The sequence below is a fragment of the Carettochelys insculpta genome, chromosome 30, assembly GCF_033958435.1.
Source record: "Carettochelys insculpta isolate YL-2023 chromosome 30, ASM3395843v1, whole genome shotgun sequence".
In the NCBI taxonomy this organism is placed as follows: Eukaryota; Metazoa; Chordata; order Testudines; family Carettochelyidae; genus Carettochelys; species Carettochelys insculpta.
The window spans coordinates 9,323,404-9,336,183 of NC_134166.1; the positions used below are offsets into that span (position 1 = coordinate 9,323,404).

At 61.7% G+C, this 12,780-nt stretch overlaps 1 protein-coding gene across 1 annotated transcript in view; it reads left to right on the forward strand.

Annotated features, from left to right (window-relative positions):
- The first annotated feature begins 221 nt into the window (after window positions 1-221).
- The window catches only part of NECTIN4 (nectin cell adhesion molecule 4), a 40,802-nt gene continuing 28,243 nt past the window's right edge, over window positions 222-12,780 (forward strand). Inside the window, exon 1 of the mRNA XM_074980699.1 lies at window positions 222-415. Within this exon, the coding sequence (XP_074836800.1) occupies window positions 346-415 (70 nt within the window). The 5' untranslated portion in view covers window positions 222-345. The remainder of the gene's footprint in view (window positions 416-12,780) is intronic.

The window sequence follows — 12,780 nt, forward strand, 5'->3', positions numbered from 1 at the left end:
AGGGCTCCCTCCCCTCGCTGGCCTCGCCCCTCCGCCTGGCAGACCCCGGGCCCCGATCCCGCCCCCCCAACCGCCTCGGGGCCCGATCCGCGCTCTGCCCAGCCAAGCGGGGCGGGGGCGGGCCCGGGCCGAGGCCACGCCCCCCGGAGAAGCACCTGTTCCGACCTGCCAGACAGGTTCCCCCCCCACGCCCGGCCGGCCCGCGGTGCTGGGCTCGCAGCTTGGGGAGCCGCAGCGCAGCGCAGCGCAGCGGCGGCCGGGCAGGAGCCAGCGGGCCCTGAGCGCACGAGGCCCGGCCCCGGGGATCCGCAGGAAGCTCCCCACGCGTGTCCGGCCCACGGCGCCATGAGCGGCTCCCTCCCCCCGGCCGCGGCGTGGCGCGTCCTGCTCCTGCTCCTCTGCTTCGCAGCCTATGGTGAGTCCCGGCCCCGGCCCCCTGCGTGGGGCCTCCCCGCGGGTCCCGATCCCCCCGCCCCGGCAGTGCCTCCCGAGCCGGCTGGACACCCAGGGCAGCGAGCCCCTCGCGTGGGCAGGATCGGGCCCCTCGCGTGGCAGGTGTTTGCAAACATTGTCCAGCGTCCCCCCTCCCCCCCGCGTGGAGAGTCCCCCCTCCCCCCCGTATGGGGGTGCCCCCCAAGTGGAGAGTCCCTCCTCCCCCCTGTCTGGGGACCCCCCCGGCGTGGAGATTCCCCTCTTCCCTTTACCAACCCCTCACCCCACTGCAGCCCCCCAGCTGATCACCAGCTCTACCCCCCACTCCTCCCGGCAGTGTGAAAGCAGCCGGTGGGTGCCTTTTGTCTGGCTGGGTCCAGGTTCTGATCCCCGCCTCTCCCCCTGGAACATGGGGTCCAGCCCCAGCAAAGGGGGTGCCTTGCCAGGCTGTTTGCTGTAGGTCCGTGGCTGCTTGGTCTCCCCATGGGGCTCATGGGTGGCTGGATCCAGGGGTGGGGCAGGGACCAAAGGGGTTGCCAGGGAATAAGAAAGCTGGTCCCTTGCTGACAGCACCTTCCCTCTGTGATCCTCGGCACTGCGTTCCGATGGGGGCGGGGGGTGACCCCAGAGATCGGACCCCTCGGGGAAGCTGCTCCCTGGCCCAGCCCCCCAGTGCTGTGTGCTGTCCCCCTGACCCCCCCCCAAGAATTCCCACTGTGACTCGACAAACGCTGCCCCCTTCCCTGCCCTGCCCCTGTCAGCTGAGCTGCTGACTCAGGCTTCAGCCCTTTGGTGGTGGCTCCGACCCAGGCATGACTCAGGGCCCGGCAGTATCATAACAAACGGGCTGGGCAGGACCAGGCAGGTGAGCGGGTGCTCTGAGTCCGCAGCGTACCCGGCACAATGGCGCCCAGCCTGCTGGGGGTCTGCGGGGCGGGGTGTGTTGTTGGCTGGGAGAGCCTATGGCTCTCCAAACCACCCCCACTGTGCTGGGAAGGGCCCCTCCGCCTTGCCCCCGCCCCGGGCCCCAGCCCGGGCTGGCTGGCTGCCCCTCTTCAGGGAAGAGGGCTGGGGCTGGGGCTGGGACTAGCTTAGGGGGCTGGCAGCTGGGGTGGGGGTGGCTCTGCTCTCTGGCAGGGCCGAGGCTGGTTGGGGCTCTGCTTCCCCGAGCCGGTGGGTCACTGGCTGCCCATGGAGGTCTCTGTCTCCCATGGCAGTTCAGGTGGGGAAATTCTGAGCCCGAGGGAGCAGCCCTGTCGTTTCCGTTCTCCGTGCAGGGAACGGGCCAGAAGCTCGGCCGCTGTCTGTCCCCATAGCTCTACTGCAGCTGGGAGGGTGACTCTGCCTTGTGCCAGCAGAGGCTCTGGCCTGGGAATGGAGCCAGGCCTCCTTTGCACGTGCCCGGGTGGGCGTTCAGAACAGAGCCTCGCGGGTATCCCAGGTTCACAGGGTAGCATGAGACACCCCCTTTGCACGGATGTGAACAAGGACACGTGGCCTGGGGCCTATCGGGCAGCTTGAGTCGGGCTTAGCTCTGCCCCGAGCATGGGCTTGCCCAAGCTGGGCCCTGGGATCTGTGAGGGCAGAACAGGGCAGCCCATGAGAGCAGCTGGGGCAGGGGGCATGGGCAGGGGCGTGTGTTGGAGGGGCTAGCTGAGGTGAGTGAGGGAGGCAGAGATTGCGTACGCTCGGGGCAGACCCTTGACGCTGCCATGTGATGGACTCAGCTGCCTCTTGTTTGCAGAGCCAGCCTAGTGGCTGGTGATTTGACGCTTAGTTGGCACGTTGGCAGGGTGTGTCTCTGGTGACCAGGCTCTTGTTAAAGAAGGTGTCAGCCCTGTGCACGGGGCCCAGCAGTGCAGAGGGTTACTCTGCAGCCAAAAGAACAGCCAACCCCAACCTGACAGGGGATAAAGTAGGCAGGGCCTGGGGTCATGACCATAGGCTGCTGAGCTGCCTCTAGCTGCAGCCGTCCGTCAGGGACTCCCAGCCCCAGAGAGTAAAGGCCTAATTTGTATGTTTAGTTGACACCCACTGCTTCCGTGCTAATCAATACCTACTCCTAATAATGAAGATGAGGATGATGTATTAATTGTAGAGGAAGGCTTCCGGTTTCCTCCATTCATCAGCTGAAAAACATTGGAGGTATTTGCCTGGTCTGTTTCGCTAGGGCACATTTTTCAGTTTACAGGTTTCCACGCAGGAGAGGCAGTTCTGCAGTTCAAAGGGGCACAGCCTCTTGCAGGCTATGTCCGAGAGACGGGGCTTGTTTTCATTTCGAGATGGGCCCAATCCTCTCCGTTCATATCTGGCGGTTTGGATGCTGAGTTTAGGTGCGGACCGGGCTATTGGAGGTTGACTTCACCCAGTCTCAGCATGGCAGGTGAATGAGATGACCTGCCAGGCCCCTTCCAGACTTACCTGTCTTATGATTTTATCAGCATTCTTACCCTTGCCCTGTTCTCCTCTCCTGAGCTGCTGAAAACTGAAAGCACAGGGTGAATCATGTGTTCTCCACTTTGTTTTTCTTTGTATCTTTCCCCCCATGGGAACAGAGGCTTTCCGAGTCAGTTTCACTTCCTGCTTCTCCCATGCTAGTCCCTGCATTGCATAGTTTGAGCCAGCACTCCCTGCAAGCGGAGCGCTTGGGTGACTGCGTAGGAGAGAGGTGGCAGTGTGTGTTTCTACTGGAGGTGCACGTCTGCCCAGGCCTCGGTGCACATAACAAAATTTATTCTGCCGATAGAGGGAAAAAGTGAGCAGGAACGCTGGTAAACCTCCCATCCTGGGAGTCTTTTGTTCCCTCTCAAGGGTGTCGGGGTGGGGGTTAAAACCAATTAGACTGGGGGCAGAATGTGCCATTTGCTCCCTTTGCCCGACTCTCTTCTGGGAAGGAAGGCTCTGAAACCCAGACCAGGCCGGCTGGACACTAGCCACCAGCACTGGCATGGGAGATGCTTTGCAACCCCAATACAGCTCCATGTGTTGGGTCCTCCCAGGAGCTGGTTTGGATCTGGCTTTGAGCATCGCAGCTCAGCTCTCCCCGGAGGGCTTGGCCACGGATCCCTGTAAGCTGAGCGCTCGAGCCACCCCCCAGGAGAGAGTCAAGTGCTGCCCGGCTGATGGGCAGAACACCCAGAGCTGGCAGCCTGTATTTCTACGGGTGGTGCACATCTGCATGGGCCTTGGTGCACGTCACAAAATTTATTCCACCCAGGATTGGAAGACGTTAGAGGGAGCCCTGGTCCTGCCAGTGGCTGAGGGAAGCTGGCGGGAGGGAGATGGCCCTGGTTATAATCTCCTTCCAGCTCCAGGATTCCCTGACACGGCTTGTCTTTCTTGGTGTTTGTGACTCTCGGGCGGGGGGGGTGGCTCCAGAACTCATTGTCTTCCCCTCCCTTGTTCCCGGTCTCTTGGTTTCTCTGCCTATTGTATGTGTCTGGGCACATCCAAGCTCTAATCACACGCAACAGGGGAAGCCAGGCGTCTCCTTGCCAAGCCCTGATCCCTAATCGGTGCTCGGCAGCCAGAGGGCTCAGAGGTGTTTAATACTCTGTGCCTGGTGAGGAGCCACATGGATCTTGCTATTAACTCTCTGTGTGTGTGTGTGTGGAGAGGAGGGTCTGTGTGCACGAGAGAGGTGGCAGGCGTCTGTGCACGCAGGGAAGGGGTGTCAGCCCCGTCAGCCCCAGGGGATCTCCCCAGTTTCCAAGGGGATTCCTTGGTTGATTCTGGTGAGAGTTTGGAGCCTTAGTTTGCAAGTGCTGAAGGAGTCAGACACAACGCCCGGCTGGGAGTCAGCGGTCACTGGGATTGTGTGTGGGGGGGGGCTGCGGGCGCACACGCCTATGGAGCCAGCCGATTAGCCGTGGAAGTGCAGGCGGACGGGTGCTCGGGAGCACGTGCGGTGGGATAGACACCACCGTGTCACACCACAATGCTCTTCAGCAGCAGCAGCACTAACCATGGGCTCTCTCACTATTTCCTTCCAATGCTCTGCACCCCCCTGGGAATTGTCCTGGGGCCAGATCTTCCCCCACTGGTACCAAGGCCGGGCTCACGCTCTAGCTCCCCTGACCGACATGCGCCAGCAGGGAGTGTTGCTCCCCTCCCCGGGGGCTATGGCATCAGAGGATAACAACCTACTTTTGTTGCTGCTTGCTTTTGAAGTTGCTCCTTTATTGGCAGTTGTTGGGCCCTTTGTTGAAGGTCCTTGTTCAGACCTTGCTGGTGCCCCGTGGCAGGGCTGCAGCTCTGGGAGGGATTCAGTAGCAGGAGTGAGATTGTTGGACCATCCTGCCATTGGTCAAGTGGCAAAGGAACCATCCTGTGAGTCAGGAGACCTGAATTCTGCTATTGGCTCTGCCACAAAACATGGGCAGGTGCCATTCTGGCCCTGTGACTCAGTTTCCCCTCTTGCTTTTTGGCTGATTACGCTGTTGGGGCAGGGACCGTTTCTCGCTGGGTTTCTGTGCAAGGCCCTGATGTAAGGCAGGGAGGAGTTCAACAAGATTTGTGGTATAAAGATACTTAGCTCCTCCTGCTGCACCTACCTCCATCCCTGTGTGTCATCCCTTGGGTGAGAGCAGACGTTTCTCGGGCGGATCTGCTTTAGGGGTTATTCTGGAAGCAGATCCCTGGCCTGGGCTAACCAGGAGGTCGCCAGACCTAGATGATCACCATGACTTCACCAGGCCTTGGTCTGTCTGAAGCGATGGCAACAAGGTTCCTGCTGGGGAAGTGAGACCCTTGGCTCAGACTTCTCCCTTGGCTGGCTCAACCTGATGTCAGATGTGGTGTCCTGCCTGGGCTCCAGCCCTGCACAGCTCTGCCCTCTCTGGCTCCTGTACTGCGGCTGACTCGTCGCTCCCTCTCTCAGGGGCGGAGGAGGTTGGGGGCTTGGCAAGATTCAGGCGAATTGAAGGCGCGTGTGGTCTCGTGGGTGGGAAGGAGCCAACAGCTGCCCTGGCTGCTGCCTCTGCCTGCTGGAACCTTTACATCCAGATGGGGCATCTGTCAGCGGAGCCACTCAGCGTGATGGGTGGGGGGTGGGAGAGTCTCCGGTTCCGGACAGGTAGGCTCAGGGCCGATGGGCAGCATGGGCCCTTCCAGCCTTGAGAGCTTAGAGTGGGGCTGGGATTCTGCCCTGTGGACTCAGGGGGGCGGCTGCTCCCCCTTTCCTCCCACAGGGTTCGCTGAGGTCTGGGGTAGAGGCGGTGTGAACCAGAGGGGGATTTGGATCCCATTTCCCCAGCTGCGGGTAACAGGGAGACCCAGGTCCTGAAACCTCCAGCGGCTCCCTGGGATGCAGGAAGCTGGCGTGATTCAGTGGCATCCCCAGGGCAGTAGGAACTGTGAAGTCCCTTTGCACAAACTCGACCTAACTTGACCCATGAGGCCGGAGAACAGGCAGGAGCCCAAACCGCTCAGCCCCAGGCCCCAGCCACCGGGGCTGCTCATTTCTCGCTGTGCTATCCCAGTGCTGGGCCTGCATCCCTTGGGCAGCTCAGCTGGTCCTGAGAAGGAGCTGGGGAGGGCCAGTGCACCAGGATACCTGGTCCTCCCCAGGGGAAATCTGTCTGCTGGGAGACCCGCAGGCTGCTGGCGTCCTGGGGCTGGTTGCATGCAGGGGGTGTGTGGGATGGGCAATGGGTCTGGCCCAGCTGAGGCAGCCCCCAGCGCTGCTGCAGAGATGAGCAGAAGGGAGACCAGGGGCTCAGGGGGTCTCCGGTATAGCTGGGCATTTTCTCTGCCAGGCGAGAGCCCAGCCTGTAGTCCCAACTTCTCAACCCTCCTGCCTGGCAGCACAGCACGCCAGCAGGCACCAGCCTCCACAGGACGCCCCTCTTGAGGGCAGGCTGAGCCATCCCCAGCCTTTGTCTGAAGCCTGCAGGGACAGCGCTGGGGGCCCAGGCTGCTGCCGGGGTTGCTCGGGGGGTTCTCTGCCGGTCTGGCTCGCTCCGGGGTGGCCGCTCTGTGTGGCGACCCTGCCCGTTGTGTTCCCTTCCCCCGGGGGCCCAGCAGGCTGTGTTCGTAAACTTGGGGACATATGGTCCTAAGTGCCCAGCACTTCCTACTCCTGAGTCCAGCACCTGACTGATGGACACGGGCTGGAAAGAGAAGGAGGAGGGGCTTGTGTGTAAGGCTCCGTCGTGTGTGTCAGCCAACCTGGGTTCAAGCCCCAGCCCCATGCCTCAATTTCCCCATCTGTAGAATGGGACAATAATTCTTCCTGCTCACCCCCCGTGTGTTTTGTCTGCCAAGCCCATGAGCTTGCCAGGGGCAGGGCTGTCTGGTACGGCCACAGGGCCAGTCGCTATTAAGGCTGGCCACTTCAAGTCTGCCTTGGGCACTTCCTGTATGAGTTCAATGCCCCTGTGACTGTCTCTCACTGGGTGGTACCAGCCTGACGGTGCCTCCCCTCCATGTCGCTCAGGGGCTGTGCCCTGCTTGGCACAACAGGTGGGGTGCCTGCTTTCATTCAGGGTCTGCACAGCTCCTGTCACGGCAGCAGGGCCCACGGGATACGTTACCTGTAAGCTGGGTGCTTGTGCAGCTACTCAGAAGAGATTCAGGTGCCGCCCAGCTGATTAGCAAAGCGACCACATCTAGGGGTCTCCTGGGGGTGCACATGGCCACATCCCTGGGTGCACCTAAGATTTATTCCACACGTGGGTAGAAAACAGTAGCGGGACCATTACCTGCAGACTCCCTTGAACCTTTGGCTGCGACTGCCACACCACCAGTAATAATAGTAACCAGCCGCCCCTCACTCCTGCCATGGACTGGGAATTTCAGAAGTGGTTCTTCAGAGTGGTGGGTCAGAGTCGTTCTCACCGACCACGACTCACGCCCAGCAAGAGAATGGGATGGCGCCTGGCATGTGGGGTGAGGCCCCACCCGTCGTGGGAAGGATCGGGCCCAAAACTTTCCGCAGACTGTCCAATAACCCCCTGGGCTCGTTGGCTCCTTGTGAAGGTGGCTGGTGCCAGGGGGCTGGACGGGGCTCTGGGCAGCTCACAGCTGGGGAAAGGAACTTAGAAACCGGAATTCAAACAGACACCGAACCAACGCCGCAGAGCTGCGTTCAGTGCCGGAGCTTGTGAAGATCTTCCTGTCTTCTGGCCTGCCCCGTCTCACGCCTGCCTGTGACACGTTACAGGCCGTGTTGCTCCTGGGATGATAGCGAGACAAGGAGTGGGAGGGAAAACCTGTTATTGAGCTGTCAGCGAGAGAGAGACGAGCTGTCAAACCACACAGAGCTGCTCTTTGTTCCTCTACGGAGCTTGTCTCTTTCGCCATCCCAAGTCAGTCTCGGGACAGATTTCCTCACCAGCTCGGGCTGTCTGTCGCACGGTGATGACCTTAATGTTGGGGGGCCATTCTAGGCACCATTGAGCATAAGCAAAGTTGCCTTTTATCTTTTCCATTCACACGTGGAATAATTTTTTCCATGCGCTGTGGTATGCGTACCACCCGCAGAAACACGCAACCTCTCTGCTAATCACCTGGGTGGCATTTAAATTTATCCTGAGCAGCCACGCAAGCCCCCCGGCTGACAGTGATCAGTGGGAAGGAGCCTATTGGTCAGAGAGAACCTGGGCAGCAGGGGGTCACGGGGGGCACATGGAGCTCTTTCCATGCGATTAGCCCAGCCACAGGGGTGATCTGCAGAGCTAACAGCTAGTACAGGGGTGAGCAAACTCTTTAGGCTGGGCCTCACTTTTCATCCCAGCAATTACATCCGTGTCTTGACCTGCGCTCGGCTGGGTGGAGCGCAGCCTTCTCGTTTTTCCACGTTTTACGTGCACCGAGGCAGGTGGGGATGTGCCCCACCCATAGACACACACGCCGCCGGCTGGAGGCGCTCTGCTAATCCGCTGGGTGGCACCTGAATGGCTCCCGGGCGGCTGCCCAAGCGCTCAACTTCCCGGGGACGCTGAGGACAGTTGTTCCTCCTTCCATTGGAGCTGCCCTGCTGGACAGAGGCTGCCTCGGCTGGACACGCCTGCGGTTCTGCCCCGTTGCTAGTGGAGGAGCAATGCAAGTGTGCACTGTCCTCCCGCCTCCCCAGGAGCTGCGGGGACTGGGGATGTCCCTCTGCGACTACCCTGTCCGCGGCGCTGGTTGGAAAGACACAGCCCACTGCAGCAAGGGCTGGCCCCACCGAGGCCACCAATCAGTTGACTCCTGGTCCCTTCAGAGTGGGAGGCTGGGTTTGACCGGGCGGTTTGCCTGCCTGGGCACAGAGCTGGGGAGGAGCAGGCTGCTGGTGGGAGCGAGCGGCGGCTGTTCTTCTGGTTGGCTGGGTGTGTTTCCTGGCTTAGGCTGCGGCTGCGGCTGCGGCTGCACTTTGCTTTATGGGATAACGAGCTGGGAGGGACGTGCCAGGCAGGACTAGGGCTGGGATGTGCCGGCTGGGTTGCGAAAGGCAGGAAGGGCCCAACAGCTCTCTGCCACTGGCACTGCAGCAGCTGGGGGCTGCTTATGTCTGAGCTTTGGGTGTTGGCCTCAGGGGTGAAACAGAAGGAGCCCTGGCCAGCTTGGGAGCCCAGAATCCATCCCCTCACTCACCTGCTAGCTGGGTTCTTAGCGGTACCCCCCGCTGGGGAAACTGAGTCACGGAGTGGGGAACAAGACTTCCCAAGGGCAGAAAGCCCCCAGAGTCCTGTTCCCCAGTTGTCCATCCATCCGCCGGACAGCCCGCCACTAGCTGCAGTGACATGCATGGGCTGCCTGCCTTGCAGCTGTCTCTTAGTTAGCCTGGCCCTGGCCCCTACTCACTACCTGTCATCTAACCGTCTGCTCTTCCTGGAAAGCTGTGGCAGAGAGACCTGGTGTGAGGCGGAGTGAATGGAGGTGCTTAGGGCAGTGGGGTGTGAAGGCATTGGGTGTGGGGTGTGAAAGACCCCTGAGGGTGGGGCTGTGATGTGGAGGGTATCTGGGGGTGGCGGTGCATCTGGTTTCAGGCAGCTGCCCCTGCTTTCAGCCGCTCTGCCCCCTCTGCATTGCGCCGGGCTCAGCAGCATCTTGGCAGGCTGCCCCTTGTCCTGCGCTAGCAGGACTAAGGTGCTTGTGGATGTGAACCAAACCCCCCAGGGATTCCTCTGAGGAGCAGATGCCAGTGGAACTGCCCACCGGTAGGCTTGAACCTGCACCCCGGTGAGGTTAGTGCAGGAGCTGCTGCAGTTAGAGCTGAAGCCTGCTGGCGCTCAGCTAAGGCTGGGGGGGAGACTCAGACTTTCTCTCCGTAAGGGGCGAGGTGCTGCTACACGGGCCAGCGACTCCCATCCCTCGGTGGGTGGGTTACCCCAGCGGCACATCACCCCTTTGGCCTTCGTTCCTCTTCTGCCGCCTGGGGGCAGCTGCGGTGCCGTCCATTCCCTGACATTGCCGAGGTCCCTGGGGAAGTGGGGGCGGGGGACCGGCCCTGGCTCTGCGGGTTGGACAAGCTGCCGCCGTCGTTTGGCCAGTTAACGTGATTGCAGCCCTGTGGGCACCAGCGTTACAAGCACTCTGGAATTCGAGGCTCCTTTCGTTTGATTTACCCTTGTTCCTTGGGCACTGGCCCACTCCCAGCTAGGGCTGCCAGCTTTTTGGGGAGGATTTGTGGCACAGGCAGTCCCAGCTGTGGGACCCCGGCTGGGGAGGTGAGGGGACCCCAGCAGCCTTGTGGTTGGGAGGCTGCCGCTAGGCTGGGGCACCCCAAACCCCAGGCTGCTCCTCCCATCCCCCCAGCCACCCGTTGGCTGGGGTACCCGCTGCTGCGGGGCTCTGCACCCAGACGTCTCCCAGCTGCAGGACTGCCAGGGTCCCCTGTCTCCTCACCTGGGTGGGGTTCCCGTGGCTGGGATCTGGCTGGGCACGAAGCCTCACTGGCAGCTGCAGCTGTGGGAACCCCGGCCGGGGCTGGGAATTTCCACCACAAGTTCTGTGGCCGCAGACAGTTTTGCATAAATGCGGGACGTGGGATTTTTCATGGAAATTCGGGACTGTCCTGGACATCCGGCATCCCTAATCCCAGCCCAGCTGCATGGCAGGGGCTGGGCCTGCCCCCACTAGGGGAGCAGTGAGGAAACGCACAGGTGCCACATCACAGAGGCTCTAGACAGCTCCAGGGGCCCCCCAGGCCCATTTACACCCTGCCAGAGCTGGGACCGAATCCTGGCTCTGTGCCTCGCAAGCACCAAGCCCAGCCCCGGCGCAGCAGGGGAGGCTCCTCTTTGCGCAAGCAGCATTAGGGCTTTAACGCTGCTGGTTCCCTGCCTTGCAGCTGGGAGGGCGTGTTGCAGCATCACTGGGGGAACAGCAGCACTACTCGGCCATGTGTAGAGCACGCCAGGAGTGGTGCCCATCAGGGCATGTGCCACAGGTAGGCTGCCGGGCCCACTGCACCTAGCCCTTCTGTGTGGTTGGGCTGGCTCCTCGGGCCCGGCGGCTGGTGGCTTATGGGGCAAGCAGGCGGAGAAGCCATACGTTCAGCTGCTGTGCAGTGGATCTGAGGTGCTTGTGAAATAACCCCCCAGATCCTCAGGGGTTCCTCTAAGGAGCAGATGCCAGTGGACCTGCTCACAGGCAGACTGGAACCTGGGACCTCTGGAGCTTAGGGCAGGAGCCACTACGTTTGGCGCTAAAAGGCAGCTCTCAGCTAAGGCTGTCGAGGAGACTCCTCCTTCCTCCCCATGGGCCAGCGACCCACACTCAGGTGTGTGGGTTACAGGCACGGCTGAGCACATGGGGAGGCTGGTGGCCTTTGGTGGCCCCGTTTGCATGGCTGCGCCAGCAGGCGGGAAGGAGGGGTGAGCTGCGTGTGACTCACCCTTACGCCCTCCTGCTGGCAGCTTGGCAGGCTTGTTTTCCTGGAGCGCTAGCTGGGGGGCTGGGGAGAGCGTACGCTGGGTGACCTGTGGGTAGGTCCCACGCCCCGAGGAGACGGGCACCATCCAAGAAGCAGGTGTTGGAGCTGCCTGGTGGCAGGACCTGTGAGATCCGGTGCATAATGGAGCCCCTCTCTCTCTCTCTCTCTCTCTCTCTCTCTCTCTCTCTCTCACACACACACACACACACACACACACACACACACACACACACACACACACACACACACACACACACACACACGCACGCAGAGGCAGAGGCAGAGGCAGAGGCAGAGCAGGGAGCCCCAGTCGGTGTGCCCGAGGAGGATCAGTGCATTGGCGGGTGAGCTGCAGAGCCGGTCCAGCTCCCAGGGGTTCTGTGTCCTTTGGGGGCGATCGCTGGATGCTGTGCCCCCACCCTTCTCCAGATCCCTCCTGGGCAGGTTCTTGGGGAGGGGGGAATTAATGGTATGTCACAGAACAGCATCAGCCTTGGCTTACGTAGGGGAAACTGAGGCACGGGTGGGGCAGGAGCAGCGGGAATAGAACCCAGGCTTCCTGACTGCCCGCTCCGGGTGGCCCTGCAGAGCACAGATGGAGGCTGGGAACGGAGCAGTGGCGCACGCATAGGGAAGGGGCTGGCAGCCCTGCTGGCTGGGGAGGGGCGCTGGGGGACTGAGGCGGGGTACGTGCTCTTGCTGTGTGAGAGGCAGAGGGGAGGTCCCAGCTGGTGCTGGGGGCCCAGAACAATGGGGGGCTGATAGTTCCCTTTAAGCCCCAGGTTGATGTTAATCAAGGGCCTGGGGTCTCATTGTTCCTGCTGCCCCTCGGCTATGAAAGGGACCAGCCATTTGGAGGGGGAACCTAGCGTGGAGGAGCCCTGGGAGGCTGGATCCCCGAGGAACCAGACCCCAGAGCAGCACCTCCTGCTGGGAGGGCTCCTGGCCGTGTTCTCTGCAAACCCTCGGCAGGTCGGAGAGATACAGAATCGTGTACTCCCACCTGGAGCACCCCCTGCAACCGGTGCTCCTGCCTCACTTCTTGCCCCCTGGCGCCCCCTGCTGGGGGAGCTGAGACTGGCCTAGCCAGGAGCGCCCCCTACTGGCAGGGCTGGAGCAGCTGTGCTTTGCCCTCTGCTGCAGGAGGCTGGTCTGGGGGGAGCTGGGCGCCACCTCCACCACCCGCCTGCTGTGCCGGAGCCGGCCCTGAGCTCTCCCTGGTGGGATCTGGGAGGCTGAGAGCTCCCAGCGCTCTGGGTTTGGCTCCATTTGAAGCTTCACAGCACAAGGCTCCCCACAGTGGCCCTGGGGGTGGACAGCTCACTCCTTCCACTGACCTGGGGCTGGGGGTTAGGCCGTTCGGCAGAGCAGATTTCTCACCCCGCAGAGCCACAGCTGGGCTTCTGTACATCCCCAGGGTGGGCCGGCCCTTGGTGAGTGGACAGTGATTGTTCCTGTTCCCTCCTCCTATCCCCCTGTTCTCTGGACCC